The sequence below is a fragment of the Lolium perenne genome, chromosome 5 (genome assembly GCF_019359855.2).
Source record: "Lolium perenne isolate Kyuss_39 chromosome 5, Kyuss_2.0, whole genome shotgun sequence".
NCBI classification, from domain to species: Eukaryota; Viridiplantae; Streptophyta; class Magnoliopsida; order Poales; family Poaceae; genus Lolium; species Lolium perenne.
In genome coordinates, this window is record NC_067248.2 from 160,433,572 (window position 1) to 160,459,200 (window position 25,629).

Genomic DNA, 25,629 nt, shown 5'->3' on the forward strand with positions numbered 1-25,629 from the left:
ATAGGTTATGATTGTGATCTCTTGTAGATTATGAAGTTAACTATTACTATGATAGTATTGATGTGATCTATTCCCCCTTTCATAGCTGATGTTGACAGTGTGCATGCTATGTTAGTACTCGGTATAATTGCGTTGGTCTATCTTGCACTCTAAGGTTACTTAAATATGAACATCGAATGTTGTGGAGCTTGTTAACTCCGGCATTGAGGTGCTCTTGTAGCCCTACACAATTAATGGTGTTTGTCATCCAACAAGAGAGTGTAGAGTGGTTTTATTATGTGATCAATGTTGAGAGTGTCCACTAGTGAAAGTATGATCTCTAGGCCTTGTTTCCAAACATCGAATCTCCGTTTATTTACTGTTCTGTTGCATGTTTACTCGCTGCCATATTTTATTCAGATTGCTATTACCACTCATATACATCCATATTACTTGTATTTCACTATCTCTTCGCCGAACTAGTGCACCTATACATCTGACAAGTGTATTAGGTGTGTTGGGGACACAAGAGACTTCTTGTATCGTGATTGCAGGGTTGCTTGAGAGGGATATCTTTGACCTCTTCCTCCCTGAGTTCGATAAACCTTGGGTGATTCACTTAAGGGAAACTTGCTGCTGTTCTACAAACCTCTGCTCTTGGAGGCCCAACACTGTCTATAGGAATAGAAGCGTGCGTAGACATCAAGCTATTTTCTGGCGCCGTTGCCGGGGAGCTAAGGTAAAAGGTATTCACATCCTCCGACTACTAAGCTATTTCCTAGCACTGTTGCCAGTGTGTGAGTGCTCGAAGCTATTTCCTTTAGATCCTACAATTGCATCTTTTTGTTTCTTGTTAAACACTAGTAAGGCATAATGGAAAACAACTGTGAGCTTTTTAAACTATTTCCTGAGATAAGACATGGATTTTTTGATGCAAAAATTAAAAAAACCTATGGAACCTTATTTGCATGCTAGTAGTAATATTAGTATGAACGCTTTGAACACCATTGTTGATAATGATATAGAAAGTTCTAAGCTTGGGGAAGCTGGTTTTCATGAGCATGATATTTTTAGTCCCCCAAGCATCGAGGAGAAAATTTTCTTTGATGATACTTTGCCTCCTATTTATGATGATTATAATGATAGTGGTCTTCTGGTGCCGCCTACTATGGAGGATAAATTTAATTATGATTACAATATGCCTCCTATATTTGATGATAGCTACTTTGTTGAATTTGCTCCCACTACAATTAATAAGAATGACTATGCTTATGTTGGGAGTAGTAATAATTTTATGCATGAGACTCATGAAAAGAATGTTTCATTTGATAGTTATATTGTTGAGTTTGTTCATGATGCTACTGAAAATCATTATGAGAGAGGAAAATATGGTTGTAGAAGTTTTCATGTTACTAAAACACCTCTCTATATGCTGAAAATCTTGAAGTTGCGCTTGTCTAGTTTTCCTATGCTTATTGCATTATGCCTACATGACTTGTTTATTTACAAGATTCCTTTTTATAGGAAGTGGGTTAGGCTTAAATTTGTTTTGAATTTGCTTCTTGATGCTCTCTTTTTCTTCAATTCTTATTTCTTGGGAGTGCATCATTAAAACTGCTGAGCCCATCTTAATGGCTATAAAGAAAGCACTTCTTTGGAGATAACCCATGTTTTTATTTTACTACAACAATTTTGTTTTATATTTGAGTCTTGGAAGTTGTTACTACTGTAGCAACCTCTCCTTATCTTTATTTTATTGCATTGTTGTGCCGAGTAAAGTCTTTGATAGTAAGGTTCATACTAGATTTGGATTACTGCGCAGAAACAGATTTCTTGCTGTCACGAATTTGGGCAGGGTTCTCTGTAGGTAACTCAGAAAAATCTGCCAATTTACGTGCGTGATCCTCAGATATGTACGCAACTTTCATTCAATTTGAGCATTTTCATCTGAGCAAGTCTGGTGCCTCTAAAAATTCGTCTTTATGGACTGTTCTGTTTTGACAGATTCTGCCTTTTATTTCGCATTGCCTGTTTTGCTATGTTTGATGGATTTCTTTGTTCCATTAACTTTCAGTTGCTTTGAGCAATGTCCAGAAGTGTTAAGAATGATTGTGTCACCTCTGAATATGTGAATTTTTGATTATGCACTAACCCTCTAATGAGTTTGTTTTGAGTTTGGTGTGGAGGAAGTTTTCAAGGGTCAAGAGAGGAGGATGATACAATATGATCAAGAAGAGTGAAAAGTCTAAGCTTGGGGATGCCCCGTGGTTCATCCCTACATATTTCAAGAAGACTCAAGCATCTAAGCTTGGGGATGCCCAAGGCATCCCTTCATCTTCGACAACTTATCAGGTCACCTCTAGTGAAACTATATTTTTATTCCGTCACATCTTATGTGCTTTACTTGGAGCGTCTGTGTGCTTTTATTTTCATTTTGTTATTTTCATTCTCTGAATAAGTTCATGCTTGTGTGGGAGAGAGACACGCTCCGCTGTTTCGTATGAACACATATGTTCTTAGCTTTACTTTTAATGTTCATGGCGAAGGTTGAAACTGCTTCGTCAATTGTTATATGGTTGGAAACAGAAAATGCTGCATGTGGTAATTGGTATGCTTGGGGACGAGTAGGAACTAAGCTTGGGGATGCTTGGGGATGCTTGGGGACGAGTAGGAACTAAGCTTGGGGATGCTTCGTCAATTGTTATCGTTTACCTACTCGAGGGCGAGTAGGAACTAAGCTTGGGGAACTAAGCTTGGGGATGCTTGGGGACGAGTAGGAACTAAGCTTGGGGATGCTTCGTCAATTGTTATCGTTTACCTACTCGAGGGCGAGTAGGAACTAAGCTTGGGGATGCTTGATACGTCTCAAACGTATCTATAATTTCTTATGTTCCATGCTTGTTTTATGACAATACCTACATGTTTTGTTCACACTTTATGATGATTTTATGCGTTTTCCGGAACTAACCTATTAACGAGATGCCGAAGTGCCAGTTCCTGTTTTCTGCTGTTTTTGGTTTCAGAAATCCTAGTAAGGAAATATTCTCGAAATCGAACGAAATCAACGCCCAGTATCTTATAATTCCACGAAGCTTCCAGAACACCGGAGAGGGGCCAGAGGAGAGGCCCAGGGCCACCACACATGGTGGCGGCGCGACCCAAGGGGGGGCGCCCCCCTGTTGTCTGGCTGCCCCAGACCCCCTCCGACTCCGACTCTTCGCCTATTTAAGCCGTCCTGACCTAAAACTTCGAGGAGAATAAGCCACGATACGAGAAACCTTCTAGAGCCACCGCCATCGCGAAGCCAAGATCTGGGGGACAGGAGTCTCTGTTCCGGCACCCTTCCGGGACGGGGAAGTGCCCCCGGAAGGCATCTCCATCAACACCACCGCCATCTTCATCAACGCTGCTGTCTCCTATGATGAGGAGGGAGTAGTTCTCCCCCGGGGCTGAGGGCTCTACCGTAGCTATGTGGTTCATCTCTCTCTTTGTGATCTAGTTGAATATCATCTATGTGTTACTCTGGTGATGTTATTAAAGTAGTCTATTCCTCCTCCATGATGTAATGTTGACAGTGTGTGCATCATGAAGTACTTGGTATAGGTTATGATTGTGATCTCTTGTAGATTATGAAGTTAACTATTACTATGATAGTATTGATGTGATCTATTCCCCCTTTCATAGCTGATGTTGACAGTGTGCATGCTATGTTAGTACTCGGTATAATTGCGTTGGTCTATCTTGCACTCTAAGGTTACTTAAATATGAACATCGAATGTTGTGGAGCTTGTTAACTCCGGCATTGAGGTGCTCTTGTAGCCCTACACAATTAATGGTGTTTGTCATCCAACAAGAGAGTGTAGAGTGGTTTTATTATGTGATCAATGTTGAGAGTGTCCACTAGTGAAAGTATGATCCCTAGGCCTTGTTTCCAAACATCGAATCTCCGTTTATTTATCGTTTCGTTGCATGTTTACTCGCTGCCATATTTTATTCAGATTGCTATTACCACTCATATACATCCATACTACTTGTATTTCACTATCTCTTCGCCGAACTAGTGCACCTATACATCTGACAAGTGTATTAGGTGTGTTGGGGACACAAGAGACTTCTTGTATCGTGATTGCAGGGTTGCTTGAGAGGGATATCTTTGACCTCTTCCTCCCTGAGTTCGATAAACCTTGGGTGATTCACTTAAGGGAAACTTGCTGCTGTTCTACAAACCTCTGCTCTTGGAGGCCCAACACTGTCTACAGGAATAGAAGCGTGCGTAGACATCAAGCTTCCACCAGTAGCATGACTCCGAGGACGCCGAGCCCTCCTACGACTACACCGTCACGTATCCTGGTGCTTCTTCCAGCACATACCCGGAACAGGATCCATCTTCGTCGTACTACGGAGGTGCTACTTCATGGGCACCATGGGATTGATCTCCACTTAGGCCAAAAGCCTAAGCTTGGGGGGAGGTATACCGGCATCACTCATTCTTTGCATATTATGGTTGCTGGATACTTGTATATACTTGTTTAGTTTCTTAAAGTGGTTTTCTAATAAGAGGGAGATGATATTTGGGGAAGTGCTGATTGAAAACAGATTCTGGGCTGATACCAAAAACATTCTCAAAAACAGCCAGAACATTATTTTGCGAAGCCAATTTTTGTGCATGTTCCCCAGGTTGTTATCTAACTTTCATTAGTTGAACACTTTTCGAGCTGAGCAGCGGAAGAATTTCTTAAAAATCGATTACTGTACTGCTGTCAAGTTTGACGAATTTCTGCTGCTTTGTGTTTATGTGACTCTTTTAGTTTTCATTCTTTTGTTTTTGCTTTGTTTCTTTCCTAAAACACAAAAAGACCAAAAATATTTCTGTTGTTTCTCTTTACCATTTGTTTATTTTGGTTTCTTGCTTTTATTTTGCTTTGTTTGCTATCGTTGGTTTGCTATAAGAAAATCCAAAAAGATTTTGCTTTGTTTGCTTGTTTCCTTTTGTTCTTGTTTCCAATTCAAAAACACCAAAAATATTTTGCTATTATTCTTTGGTTTTGTAAAGTTCATTATGGAGTTCAGTGGTCTTCGGTGGCGGGAGCTTGGTTTTCATTCCATATTATTCAAGCTACACAAGTGAAAGACAATAATGACGATCTACGACAATTCGACTGTGGTGAGAGGCTGGTATGAACTCTATTTGTTTTCATTTTTGTACATATACTCATCCATGTGAGCATGCTTAGTTGGTTCATGTGAGGTATATGTCATTTAAGAAAGTCTAGTAGTTCATGATCTCTCATGCTTAGCTCCAATTTATTAATATAAGTAGCATGTCATAAATATTTGCTTGCATTGCTTTATTCATAGATAGGTATGACATTGTGGTATCCTCCTCTGAATAATTCGCTTGAATCAACTTGGCACATGCTCACGCATGCATATGACTGAACAAGAAGTCAATTAAGCCTCGATGATTTACTTTACCTCAGAGTTATTGTATCACTTTTATGCCTCCGTTAATTTATTTTGTCGCAAGCATGATTATGACAGTTACTGCTCTCTTGATTGTCGCTTCCCAGTCTATTGCTAGCCTTCACTTGTACTGAGCGGGAACGCTGCTCGTGCTTCCAAACCCCTAAAAACCAAGTTATTCCAGAGTGTCCACCATAAATACCTATGCATGGCATTTCAAACCATTCCAAGTAAATTCTCATGTGCTACCTTTAAACCTTCAAAATGCTTCTCAATTTGTGTTGATGTTTTATAGCTCATGAGGAAATATGTGGTGTTTATCTTTCAATCTTGTCATTTACTGCCGACAGACTTTCATAATGGACTAGTGGCACATCCGCTTATCCAATAATTTTGCAAAAAGAGCTGGCAACGGGGTTCCCAACCCCAATTAATCAACTTTCATTAATAATTCTCTTCACATGTTTTGCCCTGATTTATCAGTAAGCAACTTAAATTGCAAATAGACACTCCTCCATGGTATGTGATTGATGGAAGGCACCCGAGGATTCGGTTAACAACGGCTTCTGTAAGCAAAGGTTGGGGGGGGAGTGTCATCCATAATAAAACTAAAGTACGTGTGTAAACAAAAGAGAAGAGGGATGATTTACCTTGCTGGTAGAGATAACGTCCTTCATGGGAGCCGCTCTTGAAAGTCTGGTTGACGAGGTAGTTAGCTAGAGTACCCACTATCATTCGTTGACAACAACAAACACCTCTCAAAATAATTTTACTCCTGTTTTACAAATGAAAAGCTCTAGCACATGTTAATCCCTGCTTCCCTCTGCGAAGGGTCAATCTTTTACTTTTACATTGAGTCTCCATCCTTTCTTTGAGCACCTTCTTGAGAGCACAACTGTCATTCTTAGTATAATATGCTTGTCCCAAAATGTGATTAACTGTGGTATAACTTTGATGCTTTTATCTTTGATAATCTCTACTTCCAATCTTTCCATGAACTTCAAAGGTGCCCGAGCATTTATGTTTTGCTGTACAAATACGGGCAAGCGAGATACCACTTTATCATATCCTTTTATGAACATTGCAATCCTGCTGATAGACATGATTCATGATGCTTATTGTTAATCTGTTGGTACCTTTTCCATGATTGACATAGCTGTTAGATGATTTTATTTGCATGTATCTTATTATGAATTGCTTAAGTACTTTCCATATCATGAGAATATTTACATCATATGAACGAATGTGTTCGTGAAAGTTCTTTTATCGCACTCAGTTGTTAACTGAATTGCTTGAGGACAAGCAATAAGCTAAGCTTGGGGGGAGTTGATACGTCCAAAACGTATCTACTTTCCCGAACACTTTTGCTATTGTTTTGCCTCTAATTTGTGTATTTTGGATACAACTAACACGGACTAACGCTGTTTTCAGCAGAATTGCTCACAGTGTGTCTCGTTTTTGTGCAGAAATTCAACTTTCGGAAAATCCTCGAATTTATGTCAAAGGGCCTATTTTTCCGGAGAAGAATCACGGAGCCGAAGGGCAGACACAGGGGAGGCCCGGGCCCCAGGACAACGGCGGCGCGGCCTGGAGGGGGGCGCGCCGCCCTAGCGTGTGGCCCCCTCGGCCAGCCTCTGACGCCCCTCTCTGGACTACTTAAGGGTTTCGATCTAAAAACGCGAGACGAGAAGTCGAAGTCGCCAGAAACCATCCAGTACGCCGCCACCGTCGCGAAACTCCGTCTCGGGACCAGAAACTCCGTTCTGGCACTCCACCGGGACGAGGAATTGGAGGAGATCATCGCCATCATCACCACCGGCGCCTCTCCATCGACCAGCCATGTTTCCCCCATCCATGTGTGAGTAATTCCCCCGCTGTAGGCTGAAGGGGATGGTAGGGATTGTATGAGATTGGTCATGTAATAGCATAAGATTGTTAGGGCATAGTGCCTAGTGTCCGTAATTGGTACTTCTATGATATTGTTGCAACTTGTTATGCTTAATGCTTGTCACTAGGGCCCGAGTGCCATGATCTCAGATCTGAACATGTTATCAATTCATGATGATATTCATTGCTTTATGATCTTACCTGCAAGTTGTATACACGCATTGTTGTCCGGAACCCGAGACCCCAAAGTGACAGAAATTGGGACAATCGAAGGGGAAGGCGATGATATGAGGATCACATGTGTTCACGGAGTGTTAATGCTTTGCTCCGGTGCTCTATTAAAAGGAGTACCTTAATTTCCAGTAGATTCCCTAGAGGCCCGGCTGCCACCGGCTGGTAGGACAAAAGATATTGTGCAAGTTTCTCATTGCGAGCACGTACGACTAAATATGGAGCACATGCCTATTGATTAATTAGTACTTGGATACCATTTTATTATTATCTTCAAATGCCCTGCCTTGATTGTTACATGAGTTTCTCTCATACATGCAACGCCCGTCATCCATCCCTGTGCCTACAGTATTTTAATCCTGCTGTTTACTATAATCACTACTACTGTCTTTGTTACACTGCTGCTGATATTTCACTACTGCCACTGCTATAAAACTGTTACTACTGATAAACTCTTGCGAGCAAGTCTGTTTCCAGGTGCAGCTGAATTGACAACTCCGCTGTTAAGGCTTACAAATATTCTTTGTCTCCCCTTGTGTCGAATCAATAAATTGGGTTTTACTTCCCGCGAAGACTGTTGCGATCCCCTATACTTGTGGGTCATCAGCGGGCACTGGGAACACCTGCAAGGAAAAGCGTAAAAAGCATGACGGATCACTTCGCATCAGCATCAGAAGGTACTCCCATCGGGAGAAGTGCAAGTGAAAATATCATAACAAGGGCATACTAGCAATATTGCTAGCACGGAGTTTATTACAAACTTAAGTTTTGCGACAAAACATTGTTTCACATCAGCTCAAAGGAAAGTTTGTTACAAAAGTCAAAGGGCTTGGGTCTGAGTCGATAAACTAGGGCCAGCCGATGTCTTCCTTGATGAAACCAGCTCAAGGAGTTGGCGTGCACATTTAAGGGCCGATGTTTTGAAGGCGCTTAAATCAATGAACTGCCCATGTTGCTCTTTCGGCAGCTCCTTAGACATCTCTTCAATATCGGCCTTGAAGCCATGACCCATCATAAGTTGGAAGGCTAGGAGGGCACCATAGGTACGCGAAGTGCGTTTGAATACCTCGATAACCTCCTTGGTGTCGACTGCGAAGGCGTCGATCAACTGCCCCAGAGTCTTGTCTTGACTGATCTTGGGAAAGATCATCGAGTGCATCCGCGCCATGGCACCTTTCCCCTTTTCAAGAAGTTCCCGTGTAAGCTGGTGGGAGGCGAGAGTCATCGACATGCCGTTTGCCGGAGAGTTGTTTGGAATTTTGTCCAAAGCATTGGCAGGGATGTCGGCGTCCTCTGCAAGAAAATGAAACAAAATGAATTACTGACGAAGAATCGAATTCGTAAGTGCAATAACCGACAGAGAAGTATAAAAGAGATTGCCAAGCAAAGCCAAGGAAGACTGGCGAAGGAGTTCATCTTTTTCGGCTACCCGAGCCTCGGCAGCCAGCCTAGACGCCTCCTCCTCTTTCAGCTTTTCCTTCAGTTTGCCGAGTTCCTCCTTCAGGGAGTCAACCTCTTGGCGAGCTTCGGCAGCTATCTTGACTGCGCCATCCAACTTCGAGGAAGAAGATTTAACTTCCTTTTGCAGCCGAACCTTGTCTACCTCCAGAGAAGTAAATTGGGAGGCGAAGGCCTCCAGAGAGGATATAACACCCCGCAGGTCCTTAATGAAGAAGGATGTTTGACAAAGAATCATTAGACAAGGCACACTCTAGGAAATTCACGTTGTAATCAAAAAGACTTACAGAAGGAGGAGTCGTGGCGGCAGCAGTTGAAGGAACATCTTTCCCCTTGGAAAGGGAGGAAGCAGTCGATACCTGGGCCGCGGGGGCTTCCTTAGGAGCCGAAGCTTCGGAAGCCGCGACGTCCAGAGGAGCAGCGCCAGATTTGGCTTTCTTAGGCGGAGGCTCAGTGAAACCTTCGTCACTGCGAAAGGAAGCGACTGCCAAAAGTTATGAAAGAAATACGAGAAATAAAGGACGAAATATGAATTCAGGGAAGAAGACGCTTACATATCGAAGAGATCATCTTCATCGGCGAAGCCGCCGGTTGATCTCTTCACGGGTGAAGCCCTGGTCTCCTCCACAGCTGCATTAACAAAGGCACCACGATCAGCGTCATCATCACGCACTGAACCCTCTGTGTCGCAAGCATCATCGGCCGAGGAAGGAAGATCGGTGTGGCCAGCTTCAGAATCTATCGGATCACCGTGTTCGCTCTCTGGGCTTGTGTGTTCGACAATATGAAAATCAACAGGGACTGAGGAGCCTCTTCCTTCAGAGGTATCATTCGGCGAATCATGCAAGTTTCCCGAAACTATGGGGATCTGTCGAAGAAAAGAACAAATAAGAACAATAGTAATTATGTCGACTAAGTGGAAGCAGCATAATAAGAGTATGAGAAGGAAGATTACCTCTGACGGTGGATGATCGGCATCAAGGGGAGTATAAGTAGATATCAATGGGATCAAGTCTTCCTGACTAAAGAGAGTAAGGCGACGGACTTCATCAAGCAGCTCCTTTTCCGACAGTTCAGCAATATTTATCCTGGTTTCATCCTTCAGACCCGAATACAACCACATCGGACGAACTCTGGCCATGACTGGTTGGACTCGACGTTTTAGGAACACCGCTGCCACCTCTGTGCCAATCATAGTTTGACCATCGGCCTCTTTGATTCAAAGAAATTTGGCAAATAATTCGTCGGCTGCTGCCCTTTCGTCGGGAGAGAGAATGTTCTTCCAAGAATCCTTAGGCTTAGCTTCGAGGACGTCGGCAAAGCAAGGAAGCTGGGACTCGGTTGTCAAGGAATCCTTGACATAAAACCATTTCAGCCTCCATCCTTGCACAGATTCTCTCATTGGGAAACTGAAATAGTTAACCTCTGAACGAGCCACAAATCCCACTCCTCCGATGACAAAAGAACCATTACTACTGCTGTACCTCTTCACATAAAAGATCTTTTTCCACAACCCAAAATGAGGCTCAACGCCCAAAAACGCCTCGCAGAGGGTGATGAACACATCAACGTGAAGGATTGAATTAGGAGTGAGTTGCCACAGTTGGATTTCGTAAGTCCGCAGAAGATGAAGAAGGAATTCATGAGCAGGAAGCGAAAGACCCCGATACAAGAATGACAGGAACACCACGGTAAAGCCAGCAGGGGGATTGGGCCGAGAAATCGCACCTGGAAGAATCACATTCCCCTCATCGGAGGAGATTAACCCGAGGCTTCGGGCCCTCTTCTCATCACGTTTCGTGATGGATGACGCTAGCCAATCCCCAGGTTTGGCTATCGAGCATGGCGGCGCTGGAGCTGGAGGAGGAGCATCTGAACCACTCCTCTTCGGAAGATTCGAGGAGGATTTGGCGGCGGCGCCACCGCTCGTGGAGCTGGCGGCGGCAGTAAGGCTCTTCTTCTTCACCATTGCGAGATCTGGGGAGGATCGGAAAAGCGGTGGTGGCGGTGCAGCGGTTGCGAAGGAAGGAAGAAGAAGGACAAGAAGATGCTACGGCAAATATGGGAGAAGATTAGAGATTTTCGTCCTTTGGAGATTTTAAGAGAGGGAGAACTTGAGGACTGCGTGGGCACGTGTCATTGCTGCCAGTTCATTAAGTGGACCTTTTTCCATTGATGATTGCGGAAATCGAGGAGGCGCCTTGGTGACCGTACGAGAAGGGCGGATATTGCTTAAAAATAGGGCCAGACAGAGGAAGCATGGGCCCAGCGGGTCGCGTTTTATCAGTCAAAATCAAGATGTCAGTAAGACGTCATCAATGACGTCGTGAGGAATGCTCAAAGCACTCGAAGGAATAAAAAAGGTATCGGATGATGAACTTGAGTCTATGCACAGATTGTGAGCATCTGCACTTAGACTCGGGGGGCTACTCCCGTCGGGAGCGCTGGACGCGCACCTGACAGAATAAGGATTCGAAGGAAAAAGATTGAAGAAAAAGATGATTGCTCGAGTCTGCACCCGGTTGTAAGCACCCGTGCCCAGACTCGGGGGCTACTCCCATCGGGAGCGCTGGACGCGCACCCGACAAAACTTTTTTGCACTCCAGGATCATGCCCGGGGACTTGATTCTGTGTAGGGTAATGTTGTTTTGCCATCGGTAGTTAACCAGCAAAAGTTGGGCACGTTACTCATTATCCCTTGCATGCGAAAAATATATCGGATGACCTATGAAGACTTACAGAAAAACTTCGGCAGAGCAGAACGTTCGAGTGGTACAACTTGAGTCTACGCACGGATTGCAAGCATCCGTACCTAGACGCGGGGGCTACTCCCATTGGGAGCGCTGACGCGCACCCGACAGAAGAAGATGATGCTGATTCAAGATGAGCAAGAACAATCAAGGAGAAGAACATTAAAAGGAAGCATGCTTCAGTCTCTACCCGAACTATGTTCGGCTAGACACTCGGGGGCTACTGACATGGGCATTACCCTTTGGGTAACCGACATTGCCCTATCCTGTATTAACTAGTTGGAGGCCCATGAAGGCACTTAGAGGCAAGACGGGCCACCTGGATGGCGCGCCAGAAGATTCCTTGGCGGGCAAGACAAGGAAGCAGCCGAACAAGGAAAGATTAGATTTAAAACTACTGTAAACCTAGTCGTACTCGGTTAGACCTCTTGAGACCTGGCCCCTTATATAAAGGCCAGGAGAGGGGCTGCCGAGGGACACAATCAATCTTAGCAATTTTAGCCACCGAAAGTCTAGAGCTAGGTCACCATAGCAATTAGCCTCTCGACGAGATCTCAGCCGAACTATTCGGCACCCCATTGTAACCCAATATCTTCATAATCAAGATCAGACAGACATGACGTAAGGGTTTTACCTCATCGAGGGCCCCGAACCTGGGTAAATCGCTCTCCCCGCTTGTCTGTGAACCGATGTCTCGTGTCAGCTTGCAGGATTCCATCAACCCTAAGCCCCAATCGAAGGGCATTGCCGAGGAGTACCCTCGACATACCCTATAATCATACCATAAAAAGTATATTCCAGGATATTCTTTTTTTTCTCTATCTTCTTCCCATAGCCTGCTCGCACGCTAGACCCGCGTTGACCGTGCCGCCCACATCGCGCGCCTGCCGCCGCCCGCTCTGCCCGCATCGCCAGCCACTACTCGCCGGGCTCGCGTTGCTCCGCCCTGAGCTCGGCGGCGAGCGGCTCCAGCGCCCCATGCTTCGCACGCGGTCGCGTGGTACTCCTGTTGCGAAAGATTCGCCGGAATTCGGCGAGGTCCGCCGAAATTTGGCCTGCTCCGGGCGCTGAAGGAAACCAACTGCCTGGAATTTCCCTCGCTAACGATTCAACAAACTCAATACATTGGCCCAAAATTCGCGTATATGGAGCATCACGAGCCACAATGGGATATTGCTGCAAATAAATTGGCCTCCCAAATTTTGCCGGTATCATATAGTGACGGTTATTATGTAGTTTCTTTCTAGTATCTGGCTAGATGGGGATCTGCTATAATTGCTCTAAGAGCAACTCTATGAGAGCCCGTAAATGTCGCTGGAACTGAATTTTTTCGGCGGATTTACGGGTTCGGGCCGAAAGCCGCAGGGACTAGAACCTGAATCGGCGGCCCGGCCCGAAAAAGAAACTCCACGTGTGGCCCCCTATTTAACCAGGTCGGGGAGGAGGAGTTCGGTTCCGAAACCCTACTGCCCTCCGCCGCATCCGCTCGTCCGCCGCGAAAAACCCTCGCACTTCGGTGAGGAATTCTGGGCGCCCCCTCACGCTCTCTGCTCGGTCGCGACCTCCCCTCCATTTCCCATGGCGCGCGCACGCATATGCTGGTAGGGGAGGCGGCCTCCGTCTCCTCGTCCGCTAGTTTTGCGCTCGGAGGAGGAGCGCGTGAAGTGGATGCGCTCCGAGGGAGCGCGCAAGCGGGCGGCGCATAGGTCGGCGCTCAGGTCGACGCGCAATGGGGACGACGAGCTCCCGTCCGGTGGCTCGTGCAACCCGCCGCTTTCGCCGCGCCCCGACAACAACGACGATGAGGACGACACGCCGGCGCTTCCCCTCATCAGCGGGAACTACGCGGAGGAGGCAACGATGATCGAGCTCGCCGCCCTCATCATCGCCTAGCCGTCCTCCGCCGCGCGTAGAGGCCCCTGTGACTATTTTGGGGCCAATTTTTGTGAAATTAGGCGCGCGGTGTAGGATTAGTAGTTATTTTGGCTATCATATGTAAATTATGTTTGAATGTAGCTCGATTGGAGCATCGAACTCGTTGTATTTCACACGTTCTTCGCAAAAAAGTTGCCACGATGTTTGATTTCTTTTCAGTTTGTCTTTTTGGTTTCTATTCTACGTCTCGATTAAAATCAATGAAGCCTTAAAATTCGAGAGACTGAACTCCAAGTTTTTGTATGAGAACTTCTAGAGAGTAGAGATGCTCTAAGGAGGACTAGACTACCTGCGTCGACGAAATAGGACGCGGCACTGTTTGGCTCCACGCCGTGTACCGCACTCCGTGTACTCCTCTCCTGTGTGCCACTCGCTGGGCGCGTCGTGTTGTGCGCGAGGGCAGTTCCGCAGCCCCACGCTTTCCATGGAGCGAGAGCGGAGTGCAGTCCATCTCCTTTTAGCCACGCCACGCTTTCACTCGTTCCACCTCCGGTTGTTGCTAGGACTTCCTCGCCGTCGCGTGTCGTCCTCCACTTGGCTAGCCTGCTACCCTCCAAGCAGCACGTCTGGGTCTGGTAGAGAATATGGTACGATTGCTTTCCTAATGTGATAACTGCTTGTCTTTTAATGTAATAATAAAACATGCTTCTACAGTCCTACTCAAGTTTTTCTTTAAAGATCGAATATGCTGGCTTTCAATTTTATGGGAAAGCTTATAAATGGACTACCCGTACAAACAAATGTGTGAAGGAGTAGACGGAAAAATAAGAGAAAATGAAAAAAAAACCCATAATTTGTTAGAAAAGCCCCATTGAGTCAAAGGAGGCTCAGAAAGCACCTTGCGCATCTCCTCGACGCTCGCAAAGGTTCACTCGTTGGCTTCATCGTCGATCCGCCTGATGGTCACCCTGCATAGAGGAGTGTTTCCCTCTGAAGATCATGTTGTTTCTCTTCCACCACACTTTCCAACTCCTACTCAACGTAACTTACAAGTTACAAGTATTGTTGCATTTCCGAATAGCACATGCACTTTACAGAATGATGATCTTACGAGTTCGGATCAATTTTTTTAAACGAACTAGCTGGCCGGTGGTTATCTCCTTTCTGAAAAAGGGAAAAAATTAATAACTGCCGAAATGTTTCGTGTAATAATAGGTAGATAGAGGGGTTTATCTGAAAAATATCACCAGCCACGCAGTATGTTAGGGGGGCTTCTTTTTAGCTTCCTGAGCGGCTTCGAGGCCGTAGGCAGCCGAAACCAAAAAGAAGTGTCCGGCTTCCTGTGAGCTTATTTCCACCGAGAAACGGTCGTGCAGTGCAAATCGAGAAGCTGCCTCGGAGGTGTTTCCCGAGCTTCTGAGACTTAAACCGAATCGACATCCAGAATTGCCCTTATTCTTGAATACAATTACATTGAGACTGCCATCGAAGTCTGATACGTTTTCCCGTGCCTCATGGCCTTGCCCACTCGCGATTCCTCCAGTCTCCACCCGCTGGTGGTGCCCACCACCTTCCGTAGACAGTTCAATTTGCATTAAATAGTGCAAAAGTCTACTGACATCTGCTACTAAACTCTGACTTCTACATGATTATTTTAATATAACTCTCGTGCAAAATAATAGACTAAGGGCAATACAGACTTTTAGTGGCTCAGCACATATCATAAGCCCAAATTCCACAAGCCAAAAAGAATAGGAACATCAGTTTCTCTCACCTTCTGTACACCGGAGTTTTTAGCCACTGCAATCCATAAGCCAGATTCTGCATAAGCATTCTTCCTATAAATGTTGAAAGATTACTCACCCATTGGAGGCACCTGAGAGGGGCAAAATCATCTGGGTCGTTGGTTTGGCCTTGCACAGTAAATTGCAAGTCCCACTTTTCACCACAACCGTTAGATGCAGTAAAAACTTTCTCACCTGTACGTCTTCTGAGACAGTCCATGACGAGTAGGACCAGCAACCTGCGGGGCCGAGTGTGTGAGACAGGCGCGCACTCTCCTTCGCGTCAGCTTTCTATGCGCGTGAGGGCCGGGTGAAAACCTAGATCGGGCCAACGCTCTCCAATCAGTCTTCTCTCCTCCCCCAATCCCCACCTCCTCCTCTCCTCTCCAATGGCAGCCTCCTCTCCTCCCTCATTTCCGTTTATTCTCTCTCCCCCTCTACAGCGGGAGTGGCGCTCGAGTGACGCGAGCCAGCGGCGGCAGGGACATTGTGCCGAGGCGGCTGGAGGCGGGAGCCGGCGGCGGCAGGGACTGCGCGCCTACTGGCGGCGTTCGGCGCGTCGAGGACGGCCGCCGCCGCCGGGGCTGACGACCGGACGTGCGGGGACGGATCCGCCGACCGTTTCGTGGGCAGCGACGACCGCTACCAGGCCGGCGACGCGGCGAGCCTCATGGGAGGGTTTGTGTTGATTTTATTCAGCGGTGGAGGCTCGCCGGCCGGCCGACATGCCTAGGAGATGCGGGTCAGGCGACAGCACGGGGCTGAGGTTCGTCTTGCTTCTCGCTCCTCTCTTTCTCTGTCTCTTCCTCTGTCTATCTCTCTCTCATCTCTCACTCTGGTTTCTCTTGTTTTTCTCATGGACGAGGGCACAACTGCAGGGTTTGTGGCCGGTGGTGTGATGGAGGCCAAGAGGAGGAGCTGCAACGATGTGAGGTTCGGTCCTGCTCCCCTTCCTCTCTCCCTACTTCCCACCCTATATATTTTGTCTTGTCTTTCAGTTCGTTTTCTGCCAATTTAGACAATTCTAATAATTGTTTCTTCTTCATATGATTGGATTCATGTGTTTAGTGGAGCAGATATGGATCAAACATGCATATACGGGAGAAAGAAGGTGCTCATGAGACTCGCTGCAATGTCAAGGTCAGAATCTCCTGCTCCTCGCACAATTTTTCTGCTAACTATTCTTCCAACTGCCGAACGAAAGACACTGGGCTCTCTAATTATTTCTGAATCAACCAAATGGATCTGGGCACTGCCAGTGCATTCTTCTCTCCCTGCATGAAAGCCAAAATCATTGGAAATTATCCTTTGGCGTTTGGCACAGATTGCCTGGCTACTGGTCACCATCTGCAGCGATACCTCATTCCAGCTAGCCACTTATCATGAGCTTCTGTTGCACAAAGATCTGCAGATGGATTTTGCTTGTTCTTCTTCAGTCTCTAGGCTATGGAGTGTCAAAACGTATCTTGGAGATTATCAGCTTAAGGTGAGACTATGTCAGTGTGGCGTTCTTTCTTGTGCTATTGCTGCCGGTGAGTTTTGAGCCCTTGGTAGTGATGTTATATGTTCCTTGCAGGAATTTATGAACTTCAGTCCACATTAAATTGCGACTTGGATAACCCAGTTAAAAGGTTTGTGCAGATTCCTGTTCTCTTCACTAGCGGAGTAAATGTTTTCTGATAGCCCATTCTTGTCAGCACAGGGGCATACTAAGTATTAACTATATTTTGTGCAAATTGGATAAAGAAATAACCTTGCACTTCTTATTGTCTCTTGTCTGGCACTGCAATTCATTTTGTCTTTTAGAACCACATAGAAAACATGTGATGCTCTTTAACTGTATATGATGTTGTATTTGCATGTTTTTAGCACCCTCCCTTTCAGTATTAATATTGTTTGTCATCAAAAGTACCGAAAGATTATGTTGATCCATCATGCATGTATGAGTGGAGATACCGAGTGTACCAATGAGAATGTCTTTGCAATCATTATTTATTTTGTTTACATCTTTTAACATGACTGTACCCATAGCGACTCTTCTATTTTTAATCATTGCCATGAAGCTCAAGTGATTTGATAGAACCATAACTATATTTGTGGTTTTACAGGTTCACTTCCAATCATTCTCTTCAATTCTTATCCTTTTCCTTCCAATGATTGAAGAAGCCATTTTCTTATCCTTTCAATCTCATGCTCCTTATAGATGGATGATATATGTATCAGGTAGTAAGTTGGTTAATATATTTGAGGGTTGCAGCAGGCACAAAACAATTTGGTGCTTAGCTTCCATATTTTTTCCAAAATAATCAATTTAACATCTTTCATCTGATTATACTATCTTTTCTGCTTTCTTGGTGTGTGTATTGTTAGAAGTAATAACTTGCTTATATACTTGCACTAACTTTGGACATGATTATACTATCTCATAACTTGTTGACTCTAGAGCTTTCTCTGTAAATTAGTTATGTATTTGACTGGCCTAACAATTCTTGGATATTCTTTGGACATGGGAAGGAGTATATTAATTTGGCCGATGAGCATTTATAGAAGTTGATATACAGTGGCCAGCTTGATCAGAAGGAACTGGACAGGTAAATCTTGAGTCTATGCCCATTTGTTTTTTGTTTTCTAATTTATTCTGCATCTGGTTCAGATACCATCACCGAATGATGCTTTAATGTTCTTTGTGTACGTCTACTTGTGTACCAGGCGTGCTTTGGCTCCTCTTATTTCTTAGCTCCTTCGTTTTTATCTATACATGGTTTTGATGCCTGAATATTTTCTTCTACCGATTCCTAATTCTAGAATGCTCTTATTTTTCATATGGATGGAAATTTTGTGTTTCCGTGTTTATTCAATAGCCACTTTCCTCAACCAGTGAATACAATAAGCATCTAAAATTTATGGCTTTCTCTGAAGTTTTCTCTTTATGTACCAATGCCCTAATCCTTGTGTTTCTTTTGGTCTGATGTTTATCAGTATGCAAAAAAATCATTCCTGCTGTCAGAGCTTGCACGAAAGCGAGGCCACAAATGCAGTTCTTCTGTAAGACACTCATTGCGAGTGATGCAAGCACACATGGAGGCTCCTCTGTGCCTTGCCGTGCTGCGGAGAAGATATCCCTGCCCTGGTAAGCAGGCATGAGGTTTCCAAGTCTTTTACGCAATAAAAATTGTTTACCATTTTCATGGCATCATTTTAATTTCGTTACTCTGTGCATCAGTACTTCTCTTTGCAGCCTCCATGTCACGAACACTCACTTAATGTAAATATGTGCAGCTCTAAATATACAACACACATGTTAAATGGCATTTCATCTTAATATGTGTAGTTCTAATATTCAACGGAGTAACTATTTTCTTTCAGTTTGTCTACTCATCAGGTTTAAATGCGATTCAAAGATATAGCAGTCCATGTGCTGACATGGAAAAAGTAAGCTCTCTTTTTTATTTCTCCATTTGTATCCTTCATGCCAAATGTCGTGATTTTCTATTCATCTTTGAACCTCACTAAAACCAGTCCATGACTTGAGATTCATACTAAAATTTAGTTGTACTGGTTCAGCATAAGTTTATTGCAAGTTTTTCACCTATTTGTCAACAATTCAAGCAGCGGTGTTGTAGAAAATGGTCCGCAACCTGCATTACATACACCTTGTGCTACAAAGTATTCTAAATTATTCCAGTGTTTCCCTGAATATCACTACTAAAATAGATCGTCTCCTTGGTTTCTAGAATTTAGCTATAGGGTATAAAACTTGCATTATCTGAGGTACTACTTTTCCACGTAACTTATACGAGATATGTCAATTGCAGAACTGTACGTAAGGTTTAGTTTGAATACTAAGAGATGTCTGGAACGGTTCTGATCCTCTAGAGTATAATATTGCTGGTATTCAGATCCGTTCTTGCATATCGAGTTCTTAAACTTACGCCTATGTTGGGTCAAGGAGAAGCAGATTGCGGTATATGAATGATATTCATGCCCTGGTGATTTCTTAATATCTTTCTTTTATTTTCACATGCACATACTGTCATTTATTATCTCTATGCAAAGCATGATGATTTAATCAATAATTATGTCCTGGCTTATTTTTGTTTTATCCTTGGAGTGCTGCAGTTTGTACTCAATGCTTGGCTTCTTTCAGATGCTCTTATTTCTCCTTGTAGGACAATGGCATGCGGGATTAAAGTGCATAGGATGATTTCCCTTGAATAACAGACGACACGATGCAGTACAAACTACTACAGTAGCAGCACTCATGTTGTGACCTCTTTCATTCTGTTTTTCCAATTCTCTGTATGAATTTGTGAGGAGCTCATGTAGTTATGTAAAGTTTCTTTAGGGCAAAAAATAATTCTGTGACCTTTGATGCCGTATGCCTGCGGTGGAAGCTAGCACTAATGGACAACTTTTATACCATAAAAATGCAGAAGGAACTGTTAAAAATTCAGCAAATATTTTTGGAATCCCTCTCAGTTGCCTATGGTACCGTGGTCTTTCAGCAGAACGCGTTGATTCATACTATGGGTAAATATTTCAGGGTGAGAAGATTCTGTTTCATATGCAATTATAACAAAATTATAACAACTATTTAGTGAATCTTCTATAGTTTCTCTTTTGTTATGCCCCTCCCCCCCTTGGTAAGTATACTACCTTTGCGTTTATCGGCTATGTTTGTTTGTTACACAAGTCTCATGGTTTGTGGATCTTTTCTTTCAGATTCCAGCGCCACAATTGCATTGTCTTAGCTCCTATCAGGTACACGACTATTCTTCTCTATCTCCTTTAGTGGTTACTTATTTAAGGACACAATATTGACTATTAGTTTGGCTCTAGGAATCACCGTATAATTTATTTGGATGCAGCTTTTACTTTTATTTTACTTCAGATTTACCTTTTCAGTTCTGTGCGCTTTCTCCGCAGGGTTGGATGGTTCTGTTGGTTATCTTCCTTGCGTGTGCATCCACGCCATGGTACTTTTTGTTGCTAGGACACAATGGTAGTATGCTTGATCTATATGTAAGAGAGAGGGGATTTGTCTTTTCAGCAATGTAAGCTTGCAAGTTAAAGGAGCAATGTAAGCTTGCAAGTTAAAGGATCTTGTTTTGTAGTATGTTCTAGGAATCAGTTTTGGGAAGCCAATGCTATTTATAAATAAACCCATTTATCGACTATGTCCAACATTAATTCTGTGACTCATTACATTAGTCTGCCATGCTTTGAAGGTGGGCTCTATCATGTTATATACAATATCTCACTAAATCACCCTTTTGCCATTATCGCAAGGACCACATGTTATCAAGGTGGGCCATACCATTATTGCCATATCATCCATATATGATGTGGTAAAATCTCAATTGCTTAAATACGTGTTTATCATTGTTACATAATAGTGTAAGGTCAAATATAATAGCTTGGATGATAATTTTATTGTTTTTATAGATGAACACTGATCTGCCTGTGTCCTTAGCGCTCTACTTTGGGTTCTCAGTTATCATGATGTCTAAGTATGATTTTATTATGTTCAGCCGTATATTTTGGAATCAAGAAGCATAATGTTTTAATTTAAGAGGGCTTCGGTGCATGACGTGTATTTTTGATTACAGGGTGTCCTCAATAATATCATCCAGGCATGCAATTGTTTCTGCTGGTTGTGCATTGGAAGCTCTGAAGCTTGTCTCTGCCTACATTATAAGTGTGTCAAATTATCTCCCGTGAGTTTCATTGCATCATGCCCCATTCTTAGTTTGTTACTCAAATAGTTGGTGTCACCAAAGAGTAAGAAAAAAGGTTCTATTAATGAGTTGTTTATAAATATGTCTATTATTATATATTATCCAAATATATTACCATCTAAATGAAAATATGTAGGCAAACACTCTTGCAGTTTTAAAGTGGACCATGCATGACTGCAGTGATTTATTCAGAAATAGATGGCACAATGTTTTCAGAAAATGCCACACGTTTACCATTTCTTGGATAGCTCATGGAGATTTGTTTTTGTTAGAAACTGACCGAAGGAAATTCACACTTCAATGAGTTGGGAATAGTGTGGTTTCCCTCTCCCAGGTTTGCTAACAATTTGATCATTTCTTGGTGCATTGCAGGTTTGCCACAAAAACAATTTGATCATTTCTTGTAAGCCATATGGTCAAATTTGCTTCCCAAATTTAGCCACTGAAACTATCTTTGCTATTGAAGACAAGATCTACATCTGATTGTGAGAAATATCAGTTCGTGTTGCTCCTGCAAAGTATCAACTCAGCCACACGTCCTTCTTGCTCAGGTTTGTATATATACTTCAGCCTCTCTTTTTTCCTTTATGCGTGTGTTGATTTTGTTGGCATTATGTTAGCTAGCTCCACCCGTCTCTTCTTTTCAATAGGCATATACTAATTTCTCTGAACATTGGTTGGACATTGCCCATGTAACACTACAGCTCCTATCACCTTAGCCCCAGGTGATATCGATGCGTCACCCACGTGTGTATTGTGCTAATATCTACCATGCATCTGCATTGTCTGCTTGACTGCATTAGAAGAGTACGGATGTATGTGCTGCTTGGCATGCCAGTTAATAAATGCTGATTCTGAAGTGTGTCGAGCAGTTGGCCATGGTTGGGAGCCAGGGAGCATCACGGCGTATGTTCTACTGGGTAGTGGCAACACGGCATGAGGGTACGACACTCAGGCAATCGGTTGTACTCCTTTATCTATTTTGTGTTGCTCAATATATTTTGTTTAAATATTATATGTTAATAAGGCCTTGGTATCTGTTGGTTATTCCTTGGTTGGCCTTTCCCCTTTTCTCTTTTCCATGTGTTGGTTTGATTGAAACTGTAGCCTTTTTTGTATTTTTTGATTCAGTTCAGATGTTAAAACAATTACGTTACTTTCGAAAAAATGCTGATGTGATGTCTCTGAATTTCCTTTTTCATGTGTGTTCTGCTATCTCTACCAAAGATTCATGTCCGGGCACCTATCATGCCTGCTATGTGAAACCATAGGATTTCATATATTTCCCTTTACATTTCTATATTGAGTACTAAGTAGCTTGTTCAATTGAGCATCAGGATGTAGATTATCATTTTGCGTGGTGAGCTCAAAGTAAGTATCACCATATAGTTGTGATCGTGATATTATGAGCGTTGCCTTAGTAATAGTTTTTTTTTGTCTCAGTTGCACTACACGGTACTATATATATTCAAACTTCTATTTTTCCTTTCAGGGATTAGATGAGTATGAAACAACGGAGTTGATGCCCATGTGTGCTTTCGCTTTACGTGTTTCATTTCTCTTTACGTGTTGCGTTTAGGTGGGCTGCAGCTAAAGAAACTGTACTTTTTGTTCGAGGGAACTATGTTGGTTTAATCCGTTTAATCATTATAGATATTGACAAAGATAATTGAAATCCACAAATGTGTGCTTTCTACGCTTCAGAAATATGCACAAACTTTATGGTCTCTAAAGTTGTCAGTGCAAAAGACTACTGAAGGTATTGTTTCTTTCTTTCTTTTCATACCTCCAAACATTGGTGCAGAGGATACTGAAGTTAGAGTTTCTATACGCAAAGAGGAATACTCCATTGTGTATAAACTATTATAGAGCTCTTAGATCTAATGCATAAACATTTTCTAATAGATATGTGGAATTTTAATTTGCGCCTTCGCGGCAACTTGAGAAAGAACCAGTCAATATGTCAGTGATAAGTTCATTCTCCGGAGTTGCACCTTCTTTTGTCTTTAATTGTAGCTCACAATCTCACATGTTCATGATATATCATTGCTCCTTGGTATTATGTTATATTAATTTAAGTGTGTTGTGCATTGTTCCAGGAGCCCCCCAAGTGTATGAAGCATGCAAAAAGGACAAATGTGACCGCAGATTATGTTAACAGTGCTCTCAGCCTCAGGAATGTTGAGGTGCCTTTCCTTCCAAAAGTAAAAAAAATGTGAATATAATAATTAGACATAGCATGCCTTGTATATGTGACTTTGGTAGTTAAATTATCTTGGTACATTTTCCCTTGATTTTGTTCTGGAATCAAGTTTAGAAGTTTTCAAGCAGTCTAGCTGCTGCCATGTGCTTTATTGCTTTGGATTTTCACTCAGCCTGTATACGAATTTGCTTCTGATGACCCCTTGCGATTTAAAAGATCTGTGGACCATAAGGATCTCTTCTATATCTTGGACACGGTTAAAGAATACACATTCCCTTTTTTGGTCACTCTATGAAATTTCCTGATATTGATATTATCAAGATGAGTAACCAGGGATTTGTTTTTTTAGAATTATGGTATGAGTTTCTGTTAACTCTGTTTTTCATCTTTTGCAAGTGCTTTTATAAGCTTATCCTAGGTTCAATATTCATACTTAGTCTAGCAGTAATGCTAATTTCGGAGAACTTATTTTATCCTCTTGCCACTGCCACTTAGGAACGTTATACTGCTCTGTTATGACTGATTACATATTTGAACTGGTTCGAATTTGACACTTTCTTTGAAACAAACTTACAGTTTTTGTAGGTTATGTGAATTGTTATGTCAAAGAAAATATATCTCTGTTAATTGCATTGTTAAAGCCTATTTCATTGTGACTACCTGAATTAAGAGGCAATGCGAAGAAACGGGAGTTTGGCTGTTAGAGAAAGAAAGGTGGATACCATGTTCTGAATGCGAGTGAGCTGTTGCAGAAACAAAGGTGGATGCCATGTTCTGAACGCGAGTGGGCTCTTAGTGCAACAATGTGAAAGACTTCAAGGAAATGGAATTTCTGATGCAATCATGTTTAATGAATATATATTTCTAAATTTACATGTATTACAGATGCTCTGAATCGGCATGTTTTCCTTGCTCCTTTGTAGGAGTTTTTTTTGTTTCTTTTTCGTGTAAAGCTTGCTGCACCTCCCTCTTGTCCTGATCATGTATTTTTTTGCCTTGATTAACCCAAGGTACATGATGATTGTTATTGATGTTTGTTACTAATTTCTATTAAGATATGATTCCCATCATTTTGTATGTTATTCTAAAAACAGAATCAAATTTTGTGATGACGACTATTTGCTTCCTTGTTAATTGCATGCTCACATTCTATATTTAATTCCTCTTGGTTTAAAGTGAAATATACTTTTTCACATTAGGTCCAGCTCCGGCTATCAAAAATGAAATATACTTTTTTGCACTAGGTCCAGCTCTGGCTATCAAAAATAGGGACCTGCCATGCTCACATTCTACGTTTAATTCATCTTGGTTTAAAGCCAATGGATCTCAATCAAAGACACCAACATGGATAAAATTTATGGCTACAATATTAGCTTGATTCTGCTTTTGTTAGTCTCATATACTCCCTATAAAAACATAAAGCTGTTATGTGACATGATATTTCTTTTGTCATTAGCACTTTAGCAGTCATATGATCGATATCTTGGCTGACAACAACTTGCTTTGCCTTTTATGTCTCAAGAAAAGGAGACAAATGGATGGAAGTTCCATTGTTGGTTTTGAGGTCTTTCATATAAGTGATATCTTTATTTTTTATTATCTCTGTAACTATTTACTTGTGAGAAGTTGAATAAATGCATGATGTAGTATATTCAAATGGACATTTAATTTAGGTTTGTGAGAAGTGAAATTGCATTTTTATGATGCTAACACCATGAAGTTACCTTACCTTAATTTGCAAAGTGTACATTATGTTTTCTAATGGTATTCATGGCTTTCTAACATACTGCATTACCGTTATTTCTGAAATGCATTTTAAAGATTTCCTACTATTTCTCTAAATGTATTGTGTTAGGATTTTGAAATGACAACATATTGTCTTAGGATTCTGAAATGTTTAGTATTCATTGTCGTCTATCAAGAGTTAAGTAAATCTTGGGGCGAGCAGCGGATGACTGATGGCATGGATGGCCGCGACAGAGTACTTGGTTTGCAGATTAGATGTGGAGTGGGGTCAATGAAAATGAAGGGAGGTGTAGCAGATCAAGTTGGAAGGTTAGGAAAATAGGTTAAGAGAAAGAGATTGGACCGTCAAGCTGAAAAATAGTGTGAAATCATACTAAATTATCATATCTTACTACAACACTCTCGATCTCGATGGAATGGTGTTTCTACAAGATATTAAAGCAGATAAATTTCGAGAAATTCTTAATACTCCCTCCGTCCATTTTAATTGACTCGGATTTTGGTACAACGGAGCG

The 25,629-nt window shown here is 42.7% G+C and overlaps 1 protein-coding gene across 50 annotated transcripts; it reads left to right on the top strand.

The window, feature by feature from the left end:
• The first annotated feature begins 15,578 nt into the window (after positions 1-15,578).
• On the top strand, positions 15,579-24,438 carry LOC127300393 (uncharacterized). Of its 50 annotated transcripts, none has more exons than XM_071820070.1 (16): positions 15,594-16,193; positions 16,306-16,360; positions 16,504-16,567; positions 16,752-16,913; positions 17,004-17,058; positions 17,536-18,018; positions 18,407-18,557; positions 18,794-18,859; positions 19,243-19,971; positions 20,150-20,188; positions 20,333-20,481; positions 21,037-21,144; positions 21,538-21,716; positions 22,038-22,107; positions 22,658-23,351; positions 23,945-24,438. In XM_071820070.1, exons 9-13 carry the CDS (start codon positions 19,831-19,833, stop codon positions 21,557-21,559), a joined length of 459 nt encoding a protein of 152 aa, XP_071676171.1. In that variant the 5' UTR covers positions 15,594-16,193; positions 16,306-16,360; positions 16,504-16,567; positions 16,752-16,913; positions 17,004-17,058; positions 17,536-18,018; positions 18,407-18,557; positions 18,794-18,859; positions 19,243-19,830; the 3' UTR covers positions 21,560-21,716; positions 22,038-22,107; positions 22,658-23,351; positions 23,945-24,438. The 50 variants fall into 50 exon arrangements, 49 of the variants coding, with proteins under 49 accessions (XP_071676203.1, XP_071676171.1, XP_071676177.1 ...); XM_071820076.1 differs by having other exon boundaries at positions 16,839-16,913; XM_071820088.1 differs by adding an exon at positions 20,873-20,937 and having other exon boundaries at positions 15,605-16,193; positions 16,496-16,567; positions 19,243-20,188; positions 20,354-20,775.
• The last annotated feature ends 1,191 nt before the right edge of the window (positions 24,439-25,629 follow it).